The sequence below is a fragment of the Schistocerca cancellata genome, chromosome 9 (assembly GCF_023864275.1).
Source record: "Schistocerca cancellata isolate TAMUIC-IGC-003103 chromosome 9, iqSchCanc2.1, whole genome shotgun sequence".
NCBI lineage: Eukaryota > Metazoa > Arthropoda > Insecta > Orthoptera > Acrididae > Schistocerca > Schistocerca cancellata.
In genome coordinates, this window is record NC_064634.1 from 126837534 (window position 1) to 126858911 (window position 21378).

The 21378-nt window shown below is 40.3% G+C and overlaps 2 protein-coding genes across 2 annotated transcripts in view; both read right to left on the reverse strand.

Moving 5' to 3' along the window:
- Positions 1–12910, reverse strand: part of LOC126101091 (nuclear receptor corepressor 1) — a 266318-nt gene extending 253408 nt beyond the window's left edge. Inside the window, exons 1-2 of the mRNA XM_049911770.1 lie at positions 12834–12910; positions 602–933 (exon numbers count right to left, since the gene is read on the reverse strand). The gene's annotated coding sequence lies outside the window, so the exon portion shown is untranslated. The remainder of the gene's footprint in view (positions 1–601; positions 934–12833) is intronic.
- LOC126101225 (proline-rich protein 2-like) lies at positions 598–1078 on the reverse strand. The gene is made up of 2 exons (XM_049911916.1): positions 1064–1078; positions 598–933 (listed from the first exon to the last, which is right to left on the reverse strand). The coding sequence occupies exons 1-2, from the start codon at positions 1076–1078 to the stop codon at positions 598–600; spliced, it is 351 nt and encodes a 116-aa protein (XP_049767873.1).
- Positions 12911–21378: the final 8468 nt, after the last annotated feature.

Sequence of the window (21378 nt, forward strand, 5' to 3'; positions counted from 1 at the left end):
AGGAGTCAATGTTCCTGTGTGTCCTATACCTGTTATGAAACAATAATGCATTTGAGTAAAAATATGCTATTACACATGCAGCAGCACTGGGACAACACCAACAATCGCCAAATTCTAGTCCACTGAACAATCAAACAATTATACTTAAAAACATTTTTTTTCACAAAAAATTATTTATAATTATACCATTAATCACCAAATTTCTAGTTCATTGATCAACCAAACTAATAAACTTATCTCTTCCTCTTTCCAAAATATTTACTTTTTAAGATATCATTAAATCATGGCCTTGTTTGTGTCACTGTTACTACAAATGTATTATAAACCACAATCCACCAGCCATCTTAACATAGTTCACCAAACCTCTTAGAAAACAATATTTTAAGGGGAATCAAATCCCCGTTTCAAGTTATCACAGCAAAAGTAAAAAGACATGGAAGTATTGCACTGCATCTCTAATTTTTGTCGAGGGAATATACATGTCCTTTATGTGTATTATAAACAATTTTCCTCATATAAAACATCTGGCCAACATTTATGTTTGCACACATTAATCTACATTATTGTTAAAACATATACTTTAATATCGTAGATCACTTACGGAGGTTGGAGGCGTGCCCCCTGTGGCAGGGGCCTGAGGAACTCCTGAGGATGCAACAATGAAATTCGGTTACGAGGCTGCGAAGGTGGGGGCAGGTACTCGATCTGTGCCTGAGGTGGTTGCTGTTGAGGTGGAGGAGGTGGCTGCTGTGGTGGTTGCTGCTGGGGAGGTGGCGGCGGAGGCGGTTGTTGCGGTGGTTGCTGCGGTTGTGCTTGCTGCTGGGGAGGTTGCGGTTGCGGAGGTGGGGCCTGGCGAGACGTCTGCTGCGATGGAGGTGGCGGCTGGGGCGGAGGCGCCTGTGGGGGCTGTGCCGGCGGTGGAGGCCGTTCCGGCTGTTGGGACAAAAAGTTTAGTCAGTAAAACATCTTAACAGTTTTGTCTGACTACCTTCCTAAGAGTTATGAAAGATTTTTTGCTATTTACTGTATACTGTAAAAGTTCTACAAAAAAGTCAAGACTCACGTAAAGAACAGTCATTTAAAAATTATTCTACCAGTTAGCTCATCACTTATTCAATTATTCATTCATTTATTGTGGTCTGTAGATCCCAACATGAAGAAGCTTCTTCAGAAATAGGAAAGAAGGACATACCATCAACAGTGAGGTCCTTAAAGACAGAGAACAAGCTCAGATAATGAACAAATGAGAAGGGAAACTGGCTGTCCTCTTTGGAAAGGAACTATCCCAACTTCTAGGTAAAACATAGAAAACACAAGTCTGGATGGTCGGATGGGCATTTGAACCATAATCCTCCCAAGTGTGAACCCACTGAGCTAACCACTGCATCACTTCCCTCTGGAAACACAAAGTGAAGCAGCTCTGCCAGATGCTACATCAACTGTTAATTATCATAAACTGGTGTAACAATAGGAATTAGTATACACTGCTATTCACCACACATAGGAGACAATGAGAAGTGTACAGGCAAATATAAAAGTAGATTGTTAGGCGTTACTTCGCTCTTGGAGAATGTCCTTACTCAGATAACACATTCATACATGTAAAACCATGAATAAGTGACCAGTGTTGTAGTTGTCCAATAGCTAAAATAACATCCAACAGCAAACTTTTGTATGTGTCTGTCTGCTGCTGAATACCTCCTCTATGTCTTGAGTGGCAATTTATCCTAAGACATATTGTTATTTCATACCAGATTTTTCATTGTTTGATAGACTGCTATAAACTATCCATGCTTACTCACACTGCTGCTTCCTTAGTTAAATGAAATAGTTGCTGTTTATGTTCTATTACCTGATTAACATCTATATAAACACACTAATATTCATCACAGAACTGTTGTCTATGAGTCATAAGAACAGAGACATTTTTCCACCAAACATTGCTGCTTTGCCATGCAGCTAACAGAAATTTTCAGTAGATTAATCTAGATGATCAGATAACTACTATAAGGAGTAGCTGATAAGACATTTTTAATTTTCTTTTCAATTTATAGGGGTTTTAACTTCGGGTTTCTGCCACGTAAGAGCTTGTTAAGTTAGTAATGTAGATACAATGATATCTTGAGAGATTTTCATTATTTGCCAATATCATTTACACAATGCTTATGCAATTCAAAATTATAGACAATGAATGCAGTACTCATTAAAAATTTAGCACATACATTCAATTAAGCTAATGAACCATCAATTCAGCTCCTTAAAATTACTGCTAAATACAATTTCTAGTCTGAGGAGATGGTCCTGAACTTGTATATCTATTTGTCACTAGCGTACAATTACCAGAGGTATCACTTTAATTATCCTATACTGCAGTGTTTTACCAAGAAGTTCATGTGCTGTTCCTCTTCTGCAAAGCCAAAAGGACAAGTAATTAAACACACCTAGGAAACAGAGAGAGGGTGGGGCATTTATCTTCCATTGTGGCAATCATGAACTGTAGTCAGTAATTACTTAAGTTTTTTTGCACAGGATATTCGTATAGGTGCATAAATCACTGAAGGAAAACTCTCCTTTTATAGAGGACCATCTCTGTCACGTCATTAACTTGCAAAGAGCACACGCTCCTCCCAGGGGCAGTGCCAGCACTGGACCTGCTGTGAATTTTAATTCAGCTGGGTCACTGGCAAGAAGCAGATGCTTGCCAAGGATGAATGCCACCAGTCCAAGTTCCCAACACTATTTTTATTAATGCTCATCATCACAACTTAATTGTACCAAACGATATTAAAAAAATTAAAAAAATGGGTTACAGGAATATTAAAACTGCAAAAAATAATAAATAAATAAATAAATAAATATCTGAAAGCTCTGGTACGCTGTAGGGTAGAAAAATTCTATGTTAAATGTCTCAGGTATGTTATCGCTTAATCTACAAATTATTAGATTGTTGTTATAAAGCTATAATGAAGTCCCATTTCTTCCGATTAATAGTTCTCATTTATTTTTTCTTCAAAATCATTTATTTATATTTTGTAGCATTCTCTTGTCCCTTCCAAAATATATTACATTTTCTTTAACGTGTGAAACAAATTTAAACATGTCTTTTCTCATTATTTATATGCCATCAAAAGACCTTTGTGACATGCTCCAAAAGTACTTTCTTCACTTTTTATGTTAATTAAAAAAGTAACATTTACTCTCATACATGAACTTGATTTATGTTCCCTCAATAATAATCACTTGCTGCAACTATTCCTGAAATATACAGCAAGGTGAAACATTAATAATCAAAGACTTCTTAATTTTTTGTGCAGCTCATTCTGTTTCTCCTCCACGAATGATCTGTGCATTTTATATGATTCAGGTTTTCCTTTGGCCATTTTAATTCTTGCCTAAGATGGCTGCTTCCTTACCAAAAGCATGAGATCTAGGCTAAAGTTTTTCTGTTTGTCCTGCAGGCTGTTATTTCACTTGATTGTGTTGCAGTTTCCTTACTTTCTTCCTAAATTTCAAGTTTAAAACTTTTCTTGCTGGTGACTACTGTGTGATTTTCAAAGATGATTATTTTTGTTTTGCTCAAAAATACTTCATGTGGAATAAATCTCTAGTAGCTAACAATTTGAAAATAGTTTTGAAGGAGTGTGCTGCTGCTAGTGTTTTGATCTGGTAGTCGAAGAGTGTGTAATTATAACATGGTATCTGTAGTGCTATGAGACCATAGTATTGAGTTCCGTCTTATGTGTGTGGATATGCCCCTGCAGAATTGTGTGGCTGACCACACAAATTGGCACACAGTAGAATTAGCTTATTCCATGTTATCTTCTTGCAAGTCACCTAAATCATTTTGGGCTCATGCATGTGACACAGCTTTTATTCTACTCAAATGTGCTGGGAAGTCAAGCGTTCGAGGTAAATCACTTTCCAAGTTGTGGACTGGCAAAGTGTTTCAGTTGTTTACAAAGATGATCATAAAATTGTGGAGCCTATCAAACCATTGTGTAATGAAATCGTGCAGTGTTGATTATCCACCAGAGAAGTTACGTACAACTGGAAACTCAATTGACTGGAGTTTAATTCTGTACTTGAAGAAACAGAAGAGGAAAGTGACTCGATTCATAACTCGTGATCGAATGTGAAAGGTAAGTCTGCTATCGAACAATTGGAGATTAGTAACCAACAATGTTTGGGTGAATTACAAAATTGTACCCAGTTTGTAAAATACATTAACCTGTGAGATTTAGTGATTATGAATTAGATTACTGGGCACATCGGTCTCGAGAAAGAAATACATTAATATGCTTGACAAAAGCACTCCATGAAAATTCCAACAACATTCAACAAAGCTAAAGAGTCATGATTCCAATAAATGGTATAATGGAATGAAAGAATAAGCAAAGGCTTCTAAAGAACATGATAACTGGAATTTGGTAGAACTACCTAAAGGGAAACATGTTATCGATAACTGATGGGTAGTATGTGTAAAATATAAGCCCGATGGATCGACCGATTGATACTGTGCTCATTTGTTTGTTTAAAGTGTAGAATTTGATTATGATGAAAATTCTACTCCAGTTGCTAGTCATGATTCTATTTGTACCTTAAGAGCAATTGCAGATGAAGAAAACTTGAAACTTGGACACAGAAATCTGTATCAGTCAACCAGGAGGATTCAATGACAAGTCAGGTCATGTCTGTCACCTCAAGAAATCATTATACGGACTTAAGCAATCACCTCATTGTTGGAAAAATAAATTTGACTCATTCATGAAGAAAATGGATTTATACATTTGACAGCAGATCCACATTTATATTCAATGCAGCAAAACCGAAAAATTGCTAACTGGTATTTATGTCAATAATAGTCTCATTGCAGGATCTGCCACACATGCTGTGAATTCATTTTTAGGTTTGTTACAGTCAGAATTCAAAATAACAGTGGGCTCTTTAGACTCATTTTTAGGCATCCACAGATAGAACAACTACAGTTTCTCTTGGTTATTTCACAGCAAGCATATACTGAAGATATTCTACATCATTTTAGCATGGGTGATTCAAAACTATTAAAGATACCTTTTGATAATGAACCATTATAGAGTGAGTCTGTGTTTGTAGTGACACAGAGTGCTATACACAGCAAGATATTCAAAGTTGGTGATCACAGTTTAGTAGCAACAGCTATGACTTACTGGAGGGTTCCATGTCAAACATTTCAGTAAGCTCGTGTGTGTGTGTGTGTGTGTGTGTGTGTGTGTGTGTGTGTGTGTGTCTTTGTTATGATTAGATTAGATTGGAATACGTTCTCATGCCATGCACCCAAAAATGATATGATTCTTGTGAGTGTGCAACATGTAAGAAAGTATAACATAAATATCTGAATGTAATATTCACTTCCCTGGTCATTTACCAGGAGTCTGTCGAAATATGTGAATGCATTAAAGTAAACTTGAATTGCAAAAATTTACAGAATTAATGCAACTGTCAAAATGAAAGACAGTTATGCACTTTTCATAAAATTTATCAGACACAAAATACCTAATCTTGACTGTTGTTACCAAGTTCTGTCAAAACTGAAATGTAACAGATATTTTTACTTAAGCTAGTCTAACAGTCCTTGTTAAGATATTCAACTATTGAGTTGAAGCCCACCAAAGTAACAGTGAAAAATTAACAACATATGGGGATGGACAGCAAAGGAAAAGATGACACACACACACACACACACACACACACACATACACACACACCATATGTCTTCTGTCATACACAAAGGACACAGAAGGGATGAAACAGAATCCATAAAATGATGTTCTTAAGCTGGCAAGGATTTCCAGCTGACAAAAGAACAGAGATAGAGTTGGGAATCTTCCTATGGACAGATGAAGAGGAAGGCAAAGATAACAGAATCAAAGACATAGTAAAAGTCATGGAGAAAAAAAAGAGGAAATTTTAGATCGATCTCTCTCTCTACCTCTCTCTCTAGAGGAAATTTTATCTCTCTCTCTCTCTCTCTCTCTCTCTCTCTCTCTCTCTCTGTTATTGTACATATTAGGAATTCCAAGCAAATGCTCAATGTACTGTATTTATCAGACAAGTACAGATTGGAACCTTTGCAGTTGTGTACTTAGTTTCAAATTCTTTTGCAGAATGTTCTCCCATTTGTGTTTTTCCATTTCCATTGTTTACTACCATATTTCTAGAGTGAATAGGTCAAGAGTTAAAGCAACTATTGTTTTCTCTGTATTTCTTCCATGTTCCCATTATCTTACAATCATCTGTACATGGATGATCAGTGTCTGTGTGTACTATAACAAAAAATGTAATGAAAACTATCACCACAATTAACACGGATTCCCAAGTTATTTATCATTTGGCCAAAAACTTGGTCTAGGACTGAACCAAATTACACTGCATGTAAAGCCTCATCAATGACACATCAGTTCAGGTCTGTTCTAATTCCTTCTGTATGTGGTTCTATATTACTTAGAAATCCCTTTCAGTTCTTCAGTTAGCGATGATGGTGCAAACCAGGATGAACACTTAAATTGAAGCAGAAGTACTATATCTGTGAAATGCAAGGGACATGTATTGATCTTATAGAACACAGCAAGATTTCTTCCAGATATATCAAAAAGAAAATGCTTCATTTTGAACATCTTAAATAAGGTACAAATGGTGACATCACCTGGACCCTTAACCTTGCTCTTGGTTGTCTTCTAAGGCCTATTTCTGTGCTTCATAATGTTGAAGACATCTTCTATGGCACAGAACAATGCCTTATACCAAAGCTCAATGCCCATAAAATAGAATATGAAGAACTTAGATCCCTAGCCAGTACTAAGCAAAGAACAGAAGACTGAAAGGTGGAAGGAGTGCTGAATGACCCAATTTGAAACGAGGCACCTGGAATAAACAACAATGCTTCAGAATTATTACAATCCTTAGTAACACATACCAAGACATAACTATTCCACTTGCTATGCAAGATGTATCGGACCTGTGACATACCGTCTGACTACAAGAAGAATGTAATAATTCTAAATGCCAAGAACACAGATGCAGGTGCATTTGAATATTAGAGAATCATCAGTTTAATGAGTCATGGTTGCAAAATATTGATGACCTATTTAAACAAGAATTGAAATTCTGGAAGAAAATAACTTCACTGAAGATCAGTCTGAATTCTGGAGAAATGCAGGAATGAAAGAGGCAATAAAGATCCTAAAATTTCTTCTGAGAAGATAGAGTGCAGTATGGTAAACCTATGTTTAGAGCATTTTTAGAGAAAGGTTTTTAAAATGTTGATTGGTATACATTTTTTGGAATTCTGACATTAGCAGGAATACAATGCAGGAAGCAAAAGGTTATGTACAACTAGTATAGGAACCAGACTGCTGTTATAAGAGTAAAGAATATGAAATGGAGCAGTAGTTGAGAAGGGATCGAGACAATATTCCGGCCTATTCCCAATGTTATTCAATCTCTATACACAGCAACCTGTAAAGGAAATCAAAGAGAAAATTTTAATGCAAATTAAAATCTAGGTAGGAGATATAAAAACCTTGAGGTGATCGATAGTAGGCTTCCATGGCAAGTGTCATTTTGAATAAAAAAGAAAATGGTGTATTACGCCACGTCAGTATGAAAGACTAAAGCAACTAAATTGCTTGTTTCGACTAACTTCCATCAGTCTTCTTCACGGTGTTTAACTGCCCTGAAGAGGGCTGCTACAAAGCCAAACGAAAGACTGGAAACATAGTTGCTTTAATATTTTATAATGATGTAGCCTAATATTCAAAATTATTTTATATACATGAACATTGAGGTTTGATGATGACAATGTAATTCTGTCAGACACAACAAAGGACTTGAAAGAGCAGTACAATGGAATGGATAATGTCTTGATAAGTAGTTGACTTAAATCATGCAATGCTGAGGTAATTAGATAAAGAATAGATATGGTAGAAAATGGGTTTTATTATTTAGGTTACTTAGAGGTTATGAAATGCAGATTGTCAATAGGAAGAAAAGTGTTACTGAAAATGAGAAATCTGTTAGGTCAAATACATATTTAAATGTTCAGAGGTCTTTCCTGAAAAGTGCAGTGAAGCACTGTTCACATGAGATATGTGGGCAATAAACTGTTCATATAAGCAGAGAATGGAATTTTTTGAAATGTATGGCTACAGAAGAGTCCTTACAAAAATATGGGTAAATCAGATAATGAATGAGGTGTTGGATGAAATTTGGGAAAGTAAAATTTATGCCCTAACTTAAAATGAAAGAATCAGCTGATAGGGCATCCCAACACATCAACGAATTGTCAGTTTGATAGTGGAGGGAAATGGAGGCACAGAGGAGGAGGGAGTTACAATAATGTCGACTGGTGAGTGTACTGTGTTCAAAAATTTGGACGTCAATACAACCATGCAAATTATGCCTCACCATACAATATCATCTGGACTACCAAAACGTTCATGTTCAAGTTTCTGGCTACATTACATGTTCCTATCTTTCACCATATAGGGCTATGTCCAGAATTACAATCAGATCTTATCTGTTCCCATCTGAGAAGAGAACAAGATCCAACTCCTCGTAGATCAAAGAGAACGAGAACAACAACAACAGTTTAATGTGGACTATGTGCAGTTTAATATTTTTTCCAAAGACTCAAACTGATTTCAAAGGATTAAGAACCAATGTAGACTGAACCGCCAACTTTTGGACTGGTAATGTTGAGAGTCCAACCATTATAGCAATGACTGACATGATACATAAGATACAGTCAGAAAGTAGAGCTGTTATCCAGGGTGTTAAAAATGTATCCATATTATGAGAGGTGGTAATATAGACCAAAACCAGACAAAAATGTCCAGTAAGCAAGGGCTCTAAAATGCATACCTTAAAGAGTTATAAGCAGTTGCTCATCTCCATTAACGTGAAACACATCTCTTCTAATGAACAAGCGCTCACAGCTCTTAACGTGTGGATTTAGAGCCTGTGTTAACATGATAAACTTAAAAAAATTTTGTTGTTGTTGTTCTTTTGGTCCACACTATCTCCACCCAAAATATGGAAAGCAAACATTTGCAGTAGAGGAGCAAACATTTGCAGTAGAAGAGAGAGGTTTCACAGTAGCATAGATAGACAAGTGCTCATACCATAGCCTTTTTTGTCTTGTTTTTACCCATATTACCTCATCTCAAAATATGCAACACTTTTTTTAACACCTTCTATATTCTTGTGTATTGTCAATTATCGCATATACATAGGTACATGGTCCAGTCATATTAATTTGAACACCACCTACATTTGATGTCAACTTGCAATAACTACTCACAGGACGACAAGTGACAGCACTTGCAGTGGAGGGTGTATAAATCGTGCAGAGGGGATACACAAAACAGTGCAGTTATGCAGTAACCGAGTAATATCTCTAATGTTGCAAAGGGCATGATAATTGGCTTCAATGCCAAGGGTGGAAGCATTTATGAATGGCTAAACTGTAAAGTATAATGTGTGTTGCCAAATGGCACTATCCAAACCCGGCACCAAGGCAACTGCAATGCACTATGGGCCATAGATGGCTCAGGTCAACGACAGGTGCAAAGAGGTGTAAGGGTGAATAGGTGTGCAACTGTTGAACAATTGTCCACCCAGATGAACCGAGGGGCTACCAACAGTGCCTCCACAGTGAACGTTCAGTAAACGCTGCTGTGCATGGGCCTCTGCAGCATGCACCGGTGCTCACTGCTGTTCATTGGTGACAAAGGATAGCCTTTGCATGTCAACACAACTGGACATCCACTGAGTGGCGACATGTGGCCTTTTCATTTGAACCACATTTTATGTTTCATCAGACAGATGGCTCTCGGCACATATGGTGTTAAATGTTCTAAAGCAAACACCCCGCAACTATCATCGGAAGGGTGCGGACCGGAGGAGGGAGCATTACAGTCTGGGGAATGTTTTTGTGGCATTCCCCGAGTTATCTCGTCATTCTGGAAGTCACGCTGGATCAATACAAGTACGTATTTATCCCCAGGGAGCACGTCCACACCTACATGCAGTTTTTGTTTTTCCTCGGCAGTCGGCGCATTGTCATCTACCACGAGGACAAAGCATCATGTCACACAGCTTGCACTGTATGTGTGTGGTTCAAAGAGCATCGGGATGAGTTTACTGTACTCCCCTGGCCACCAAACTCCGTGGCTCAAAACCCAAATGACAAACTGTGAGACCACCCCCACGCGGCTGATCACGCCACACAGACCTTCAACAAAGAAACCTTATGCAGCAGGCCACGGCAGTGGAGTTGTCATAATTCCACATCTCTGTCGGTACCTTGCAGAACCACACTGACACTCTTCCTGCATGTCTCGCAGCAGTCCATGCTACAGCATGTGGTAAATCTAGTTTCTGATAGGTGGTCCACACCTAACTGGGCAATGTAAGTGCCCAATGAAAAATAAGTGTTTGATATAAGTGAAGGCCTAAAGACAGTAATACACTGAAGCGCCAAAGAAACTGGTATAGGCATGTGTATTGAAATACAGAGATATGTAAACTGGCAGAATATGTCGCTGCAGTTGGCAACATCTATATAAGACAACAAGTGTCTGGTACAGCTGTTAAATTGGTTACCACTGCTACAATGGCAGGCTATCAAGATTTAAGTGAATCTGAACGTGGGTTTATAGGCAGCACACGAGTGATGGGACACAGCATCTCTGAGGTAGCGATGAAGTGGGGATTTTCCCGTATGACCACTTTATGAGTGTACCGCAAATACCAGGAATCCGGTAAAACATCAAAACTCCGGGAAAAAATCCTGTGAGAATGGGACCAACAAAGACTGAACACAATCGTTCGATGTGACAGAACTGACCCCTCCGCAAATTGCTGCAGATTTCAACGCTGGGCCATCAGCAAGTGTCACTGTGCAGACCATTCAACGAAACATCACTGTTACGTGCTTTCGGAGCCGCAGGCCCACTTGTGTACCCACGATGACTGCACGACACAAAGCTTTGCAGCTCGTCTGGGCCCATCAACACAGACTACCAAAACGTTCATGTTCAAGTTTCTGGCTACATTACATGTTCCTATCTTTCACCATATAGGGCTATGTCCAGAATTACAATCAGATCTTATCTGTTCCCATCTGAGAAGAGAACAAGATCCAACTCCTCGTAGATCAAAGAGAACGAGAACAACAACAACAGTTGCCTGGGCAGATGAATCTCGTTTCAAATTGTATCAAGCGGTTAGATGTGTACGGGTATGGAAACAACCTCATGAATCCATGGGCCCTGAAGTCAGCAATGGATTGTCAAACTGGTGGAGGCTCTGTAAAGGTGTGGGGCGTGTACAGTTGGAGTGATATGGGATCCCTGAAACATCTAGATACGACTTGACAGGTGACATGTACGTAAACATCCCGATTGATCACTGGCATCCATTTGTGTCCACTTTGCAGCGTGACGGACTTGGGCAATTCCAGCAGAACAATGCGACACCCCACACGTCCAGAATTGATACAGAGTGGCTCCATGAACACTCTTCTGAGTTTAAACACTTCCGCTGACCACGTAACTCCCCAGTTATGAACATACTGAGCATATCTGGGATGCCTTGCAACGTGCTGTTCAGAAGAGATCTCCACCCCTCGAACTCATACGGATTAATGGATGGACTTGCAGGATTCATGGTGTCGATTCCCTCCAGCACTACTTCAGACATTAGCCGAGTCCATTGCCACGTCGTGTTGCGGCACTTCTGACAAGGGAACCTCCCCATTGCACCCCCCTCGGATTTAGTTATAAGTTGGCACAGTGGATAGGCCTTGAAAAACTGAACACAGATCAATGAGAAAACAGGAAGAAGTTTTGTGGAACTATGAAAAAAATAAGCAAAATATACAAACTGAGTAGTCCATGCGCAAGATAGGCAACATGAAGGAGAGTGTGAGCTAAGGAGCGCCGTGGTCCCGTGGCTAGTCTGAGCAGCTGCGGAACGAGAGGTCCTTGGTTCAAGTCTTCCCTCGAGTGAAAAGTTTAATTTTTTATTTTCAGACAATTATTATCTGTCCGTCCGTCCGATGCGAGGTAACTGCGCCGTAGTACGGGGACGCTACACCTAAACAAACATCGAAAAACACGACGTCAATCGACTACAGCCCACGGAGGAGAGAGTATTCCTGCTAACGAGGCTCCCTGGCTGGCAGTTGACTGTTCGCTACTTTGGACGAGAGTGCATTCAATACGTGAAATGTATTCCGTGGGCAATATGAATACGGCAAATATAGCTCGCGACTTCAATAACAATCGCACGGTTTTGCGGTGCGGTCGCAAAACAAAGACACTAAACTTATTACAGTGAACAGAGACGTCAATGAACGAACGGACAGGTCATAACTTTGCGAAAATAAAGAAAGGAAACTTTTCACTCGAGGGAAGATTTGAACCAAGGCCCTCTCGTTCCGCAGCTGCTCACGCTAACCACGGCGCTCCTTAGCTCACACTAGCTTGATGTTGCCTATCTTGCGCATGGACTACTCAGTTTATATATTTTACTTATTTTTTCATAGTTCCACACAACTTCTTCCTGTTTTCTCGATTGATCTGTGTTCAGTTTTTCAAGGCCTATCCACTGTGCCAACTTATAACTACATCTGAGGGGGGTGCGATGGGGAGGTTCCCTTGTGAGTGCTCGCTGGAGCCCTACACGATATTAGGCCGGTGTACCAGTTTCTTTGGCTCTTCAGTGCACGAGCAATGCAAATACAAAACCACAGCAAAGGAGTGGTGACGTAGGTATGTAGTGACGATACTGACGGTGGCTCGGACGCTGTAGAGGGCCTCCCGGAAGGGCACGTAGGCGGCTGCGGCGGCGGCTTGCTGCACGAAGCGGCCCGGGTAGGCGGCCGCGTAGGGCGCGGGCCGGCTGCCGGGGGACAGCGCCGCCGGCCGCCCCGCCTTGTACGGCACCGGCCCGTCCGGCTGCGCCGCCCTGCAACACCACGCCAACACACCGTCTCAGCTCACCGTCGTCTGCCGCTACACACTTACAAAGCAATGCAAAACAAACTTTAAAAATGTCAATTAAATAGCACCTCTGAAGGATTTTCTACACTGTAATGGAATACGCACTGAATTTAAACCAATCAGACATTGTGTATCACATGGCAGTCCTCTGTTCTTTCTCATATACACTACTGGCCATTAAAATTGCTACACCACGAAGATGACGTGCTACAGACGCGAAATTTAACCGACAGGAAGAAGATCCTGTGATATGCAAATGATTAGCTTTTCAGAGCATTCACACAAGGTTGGCGCCGGTAGCGACACCTACAACGTGCTGACATGGGGAGAGTTTCCAACCGATTTCTCATACACAAACAGCAGTTCCGGCGATGCCTGGTGAAACGTTGTTGTGATGCCTCGTGTAAGGATGAGAAATGCGTACCATCACGTTTCCCACTATGATAAAGGTCGGATAGTAGCCTATCGCGATTGTAGTTTATCGTATCGCGACACTGCTGCTCGCGTTGGTCGAGATCCAATGACTTTTAGCAAAACATGGAGCCGCTGGGTTCAGGAGGGTAATACGGTACGCCGTGCTGGATCCCAACGGCCCCGTATGACTAGCAGTCGAGATGACAGGCATCTTATCCACATGGCTGTAACGGATCGTGCAGCCACGTTTCGATCCCTGAGCCAACAGATGGGGACGTTTACAAGACAACAACCATCTGCACGAACAGTTCGACGACGTTTGCAGCAGCATGGACTATCAGCTCGGAGACCATGGCTGCGGTTACCCTTGACGCTGCATCCGGACAGGAGCGCCTGCGATGGTGTACTCAACGACGAACCTGGGTGCACGAATGGCAAAACGTCATTTCTTCGGATGAATTCAGGTTCTGTTTACAGCATCATGATGGTCGCATCCGTGTTTAGCGACATCGCCGTGAACGCACATTGGAAGCGTGTATTCGTCATCGCCATACTGGCGTATCACCTGGCTTGATGGTATGGGGTGCCATTGGTTACTCGTCTCGGTCACCTCTTGTTCGCATTGACGGCACTTTGAACAGTGGACGTTACATTTCAGATGTGTTACGGCCCGTGGCTCTACCCTTCATTCGATCCCTGCGAAACCCCACATTCCAGCAGGATAATGCACGACTGCATGTTACAATCTTGTACGGGCCTTTCTGGATACAGAAAATGTTCGACTGATGCCCTGTCCAGCACGTTCTCCAGATCTCTCACCAACTGAAAACGTCTGGTCAATGGTGACCAAGCAACTGGCTCGTCATAATACGCCAGTCACTACTCTTGATGAACTGTATCACGGGCTGCATGGGCAGCTGTACTTGTACACGCCATCCAAGCTCTGTTTGACTCAATGCCCAGGCGTATCAAGGCCGTTATTACGGTCAGAGGTGGTTGTTTTGGGTACTGATTTTTTAGGATCTATGCACCCAAATTGCGTGAAAATGTGATCACATGTCAGTTCTGGAATAACATATTTGTCCAATGAATACCCGTTTATCATCTGCGTTTCTTCTTGGTGTAGCAATTTTAATGGCCAGTAGTGTATATAAATGATCTATTTCGTAACAAATTCAAATATCTTTTGGAACGTAACTCAGCTAACGTAATATTGCCGTACGATGATCCATGAGACATGGAAGGGCTGCAGTTTGTTTGGAACGATCAGGCTTGCCATATATTTACAATATGTTTTCCCAAAGAAAGCAGGTGTTGACAGATGTGAAAAATACCGAACAATCAGTTTAATACGTCACGGCTGCAAAATACCAACGAGAATTCTTTACAGACGAATGGAAAAACTGGTAGAAGCCGACGTCGGGGAAGATCAGTTTGGATTCCGTAGAAATATTGCAACACTTGGGGCAATACTGACCCTACGAGTTATCTTAGAAGGTAGATTAAGAAAAGGCAAACCTACGTTTCTAGCATTTGTAGACTTAGAGAAAGCTTTTGACAATGTTGACTGGAATACTCTCTTTCAAATTCTGAAGGTGGCAGGGGTAAAATAAATGGAGCGAAAGGCTATTTACAATTTGTACAGAAACCAGATGGCAGTTACATGAGTCCAGGGTTGTGAAAGGGAAGCAGTGGTTGGGAAGGGAGTGAGACACGGTTGTAGCCTCTCCCCGATGTTATTCAATCTGTATATTCAGCAAGCGGTAAAGGAAACAAAAGAAACATTTCGAGTAGGAATTACAATCAACGGAAAAAAATAAATACTTTGAGGTTTGCCGATGACATTGTAATTCTGTCAGAGACATCACGGGACCTGGAACAGCAGTTGAACGGAATGGACAGTGTCTTGAAAGGAGGATATAAAATGAATATCAACAAAAACAAAACCAGGATAACGGAATGTAGTCGAATTAAATCATGACATGCTGAGGGAATTAAACTAAGAAAGAGACACTTAAAGTAGTAGATGAGTTTTACTGTTTGGGGAGCAAAATGACTGATGGTCGTCGAAACAGAAAGGATATAAACTGTACACTCGCAATGACAAAGAAAGCGTTTCTGAAGAAGAGAAATTTGTTAACATCGAGTATAGATTTAGGTGTCAGGAAGCCTTTTCTGAAAGAATTTGTGTGGAATGTAGCACTCTATGGAAGTGAAATGTGGACGATAAATAGTTTAGACAAGTAGAGAATAGGCGCTTTCGAAATGTGGTGCTACAGAAGAATACTGAAGATCAGATGGGTAGATCATGTAACTAATGAGGTACTGAATAGTATTGGGGAGAAGAGGAATTTGTGGCACAACTTGACTAGAAGGACGGATCGGTTGATAGGACATGTTCTGAGGCATCAAGGGATCACCAATTTAGTATTGAAGGGCAGCGTGGAGGGTAAAAATCATAGAGGGAGACCAAGAGATGAATACACTAAGCAGAACTAGTGCTGTGAATGCAAGAAAGATGCAAAGAAATGTTTCCGTCTGTAATGGATTAGGAACGGGACGCGGGCAGAAAAGGTCGGACGAGTGACAAAGGGAAGCAAAAATGTTGATTTTATAAGTAACCGCCGATTACACAGTTTGTTCAATATAAGCACCGGACACGAAGACGAGATGCTGTAAATCGCCAGATTTGCACCTGCTGGTGAACATTGGCCACTAATTTTTTTCTAGCATTAATGCATTGGAATATACACCTGACTTTCGTCGCCATATGATCATTACAGCCCACACCGGATCTTCGTGAGTAGCCGCACTTTCACATTAAAATCACCCGGTATTTGCTGCAACTGCAGTGAAGGCGGGAGAAGGCGATGTAACAACCTGCAGTTTCATAAGATGTAAAGTTTGACGTTTTTGCAGATGACAGCAAAAAGGCAGTACAGCAAATCTGTGGCGCATAGCGTCCACTACTGTGGACAACTGTTAAGGGTCGCTTCTTAGGCACTTTCAATCAGTCCTGAAGCTGCGAATGCACACAGTTCACTGCAGTGGGCACTCCCTACAGGTGTTGTGTCCTGCATGCATTTGCAGCCTCATGACTGATTGAAAACCCCGGAAAATTGACCATTATAAGTTGTCCACTGCAGTGAAATTCATGCACCACGGGGGTTAAGCGTCACTCGCCGGCAACAACAGTCTGAAAAGGTCGTTCTTTAGCTGGTGGGGGAAGGCAATGGTACAGATAGGAAATAAGTCGTGAAGAATACAACGCAAGAGTCTCTGCAGTTACCTCACGATGAAATGGGAAACAGTGGGAAAAAAGTTAAGTGGTGTCCGACTGTGGAATTTGGGGCTTACATCGTCTTCCGTCAGAAAAGCATGATTCACACGCATAATAGTCTATTCTATACGAAACCATTCGCTCCAATTATAACAGAGTGCCATAAATTTTATGGGATGATACTCATGTAGTTAACATAATTTCAAATATTAGGCATATTCGGTAACAGTCGAATAACATCGATCCGTATGGATGCTTTTGTAGTAGTTTTTAATGTGAACTGGCATGCAACACCGAGTTTAGTGTGACGGATCTCCAAATGCAGAAGCGTCCGTGTGGTTAAAGATTTCTGAAATGTTACATGCAACTGACTTTGAAGTAATCTTATGACATGTTAACTTTAAGGGAACAGTGACCTTTCGGCTCCTGTTTATTGAAGCATTTTTCCACCAACTTGGCGCACACGACCTACTTAAAAAGATCACAAAATCAATAGTTTGCACAGTAAGTCAATTTTTTACACTACCTACACATGCACACAACATATACCTAAGGAATGTTGCCAAGGGACCAACGGTAGCCGAAAGAGAATAACGAATGAGAACTCAGCAGAGGCGATTAGCATTCATAGCGATTAGCATTAGCATTCACACAGAAAATTTTAAACGAGTGACTGCAGCAGAAGATTGATGTCGTTTGTGTACTTTTTAATGTTTGTGATTAACAATGAACAAACAACGAATAGTAACATTATTCACACTTTATGTGCAACGACTACGCGTTTCAATTATGATGAGATATAATTTGTAATGTTTTTATGACTGTATTATCTGTTGCAAATGACTGTATTCTTTAAGAAAGTATTCGATAAATACGATAAACGTATAGGTCACCCATCATTACGCCGATCTCGAATAAATAAGTGACATTGCCATTATTATCTACAAGCTGCCTCTGCCATATCGCGATGGATGCCTTCTTTGGTGCGATCTGGGATTTAGCTGGATTATATACCAAAACTTTCGAAGTGTGCTCCGGATTTCCAGTCATTAAAACACAGAGACAGCATATAACTGAAATCAATAACTGAAATCACTATTTCTATCAGCTTGATATACTGATTCTACATCTGTGGTGTCAGTATAGTTACATGTCGGTTCAGAGATATTTTGGTGTTCAGTTAGAATGGAAAGCCGACGTTTTCGTCTCGTCGTCACTGAAAAGTGGCACCAGCGAGAAAAAATGTTGACGGACTGATAAGCAACTCAAGGTAGATACAGCTGCAACCAAGGAGTAAATGCAACAACTTGCTAGTCGCATCCTCAAAGCTCTTCTAAAGATAAGCTGGTTACTTCTGAAGTAGCAATTTTAGAGCAAGTAAATGATGTGAGGGGTTGAGCCTATGGTTGGGATACGTGTGGTGATGGTGGTGGTGGGGTTGAACTGGGAGGGGGGGGGGGGAGGGGAGGAGACCACAGCCTGGAGGAGAGGGATATAGTTAGTGGGAGACGGGGAAGGGGGTAGAACAAGGAAGAAGACGAGATCAGAAAGACAGCTCTTCCCAGCTGGTCGATACAATCAGTAGTCAAAAGTAAGATTAGTTACAGGCCTAACAAAGAATATCAACAGCATAGAGCGATTAATAATTATTTCTATTTACAGAAGGCTTGCTGAAGTGCATAAGCAACCGTTTGCTATTTCAAAAGCAAAAGAAATGCTGCAGGAGTGCACCAGTCAGCCTACTTCGACGAGTACAAAAATAGCTGACATGGGAACAGCAGTTGTACAGTTGCTGCAGCAATAATCATTATTTCACACGAATGCCACTCCATGCCTTACGTAACGTTCTGGTCGTTTGCGTGTGACAGCGAACGAATTTCAGGAAGAGAAAATACATTTTCTGTTGGTAACGTCCAGTAAGCTTACGCACCAGAAGCAAAAAAACAACTGAAACAAAAGGCAGGAATTTCAATGTGAGAGACTGAATAACTCCAGTTGCAACAGAGGAGAAAATAAGTGAAAAAGGTACATCGGTCGAATGGAAAGTGCGCGCCTTTGGCCTCAAATCCTAGGTAAGAATTTTTGCAACTAATTAAGGTCTCATAAATCAGAAGATTCGATTTTGGGCGTAAGGACCAATTAAAAGGAATAATTAAATCTGAGAGCAGTTTAGTAATAATGCTTGCTGTTGTTAAATGCACAGTGTCAATAACTATTTCGTCGCCTTTTCATCCGCACTTAAATGGATACGACAATTGGCGGTCAGCATATAGCAGATGGTTGAACAGGATCGTGTGCTAGAAGAATGTCACTTTGAACAAAAGATTCATACACAGGCCGGACTACTGTCGGGCCACATGCCTCCTTCACCAGGAAACAGTATTCGGTACTATAGAAGATAAAGGCAAATGTATTTCACACTTCCATGCAGAACAACAAAAACTGCTATTTTCTATGTAAATTACGACGAACTAACAGTCAGTACAGAAAGTATTCCTAATTAGTCGCAAACTCCCAGTATTGATGTGGTGCTACAGCCGATCGAAAACGTAACCCAACCATAGAGCAGAATACAAGACGCCAACTGATTCAAGTACAACCTCTAAATTACAGGTCGTACATAAAAAACAGGAACGACCCTTTCATCACACGCACAGGCTGCTCCTTTCCCAGCAGTAGTGTGAAATTGTGAATCATGCACACGAATATAACGGGTCAAAATTGCATTAGCATAGACACTATCCGTATGTGCTCGCAGAATGATGAATAGAACTGGTCGAAGAACAGGTTATCTTGGAATAACAATACACGGTTCTCATTTGCCTAACACAAATCAGTTACACTACTAGTTTTCTGATCATGGAACTACGTGAAGTTGTACAAGAGAGATAGAAGATAGGTAGACTGTCTTTTTTATTGTTATTTTAGTAATTTTTATTTAATCTTTTTTAAACAAAAAATCTCTAGTCAGCAGTTCTGGTCATACTTTGGCGGTTTGTTACAGATAAAGATGTTTGGTAACAGAGAGGGACCTTCATTTTTTCTTTTTTTCCAAACAGTTATTCGATTTCCCGGAATATCTCGGATAGAAAAAGTGTGTCACACACACCTCAGTACAGTATTCCGCTAGAAGATAAAACTTTAGGGCAAGTTATAAACGCAGTATCAACAGGAGGGCGTCAATGACATAGTCCATCGTTCTCTAACAGTTCTTGCAGGCAAGACCTACAGACTAATCTGGAAACGTACGCTTATCAAGAGTTCACTGCTACGAACGAGGCAATGAACTGAGTTTGCTCTTGTTTGATAACGCACAATGGACGTATCAGCCGACGTTCAAACATCTGCGCTTAAATTGTTACCTACGGACGAGCTGCACGAAGTACCTCTTATGGGCCCTTCAAACGCTCCAGATGTTCATAAGAACACAAAACTCCGCCCTCCCACCCACCCCTGCCCCATTTAACTTAGTAATGTCTTCAAGGGTCTGCCAATTCATGTTTGATTATTCACGTTTACTGTTCAACTAAAATTAGGTATCACGTGTCAACCTGCGCGAATCAAGGATAGTAATCAAAAATAGTCATTAGTTAAAATTAGGTCTGATCATCAAATCTACACATTGGGATTACGAGAATTACATAATGTTTTGAATACTTTCCCTGGTTAATTTAATTTGACAAACTAGCATTGCTACACTCGTTCAATTCGATAACATACTCTTTAGAAGACCAATACCTTTAATGATCTGCCAGGAAACATTTTTTATCAATGGACGAAAACTTATACAGGGGATAAGATATTATATCAAAGAGAAATATTAATCACAATAATACTAATATTCGTCTCAATTTCGGCAACTGAGCTAAATATTCTCTAACAATACCCTCAAAACATGAACGCAAACGACTAAGGGCCAAGTGGACGATTACGGACAAAGGAATGTAAACAAATCTGCGGGTGTAAAACAGTCATCGAAGTCGGCGAAAAAATATCAATGCAACAGCTACCAGCGATCTATCATACACATATGCCTTACATTACTTCCTTTTCTGTCAAGTAAAATTTAAGGAACTCTACTGTGATCAACAGCAAAAAATACAACAAAAGAAACTACCAAGTCACAATATGGCGATAATCTCTTGGTTTCGCTTAATACACGTTTCGTTACAATACGGTATGCTGATTCAGACAAGCATATTTACCGTTCATAACTCTCCGAAATCGTAGGCAATTGGGTCATAATTTAACGTCCACAGTTACAACACCAAATAATACTAACAATGAATAAAAACGGACACAGCATCAACAAAGATCACTGAAGTAAATATTATTGGTACCTTACCGCAGTCCCTTAACGTTTACAGTTCTATTGTGTGACTTTGGCAATAACCCAGTTATGAGTCAATTCACAGCCAACTCTTTTTTCTTATTTCCAAGCAGAATTCTAAGTCTCAGCGTACGTTTTCCAACCAATGATACTGTATATGTGAATAAACTATATCAAAGAAGTTAATTAATCTTGTATTAATTTTATGTCTCATCAAAACATAATAGTAACAATAGCGCTGCGTCAAATGTGATTCTAATTCAAACACATGTCACTGACAGAGGAGTAAGACATTAATGGGTACAGTATTT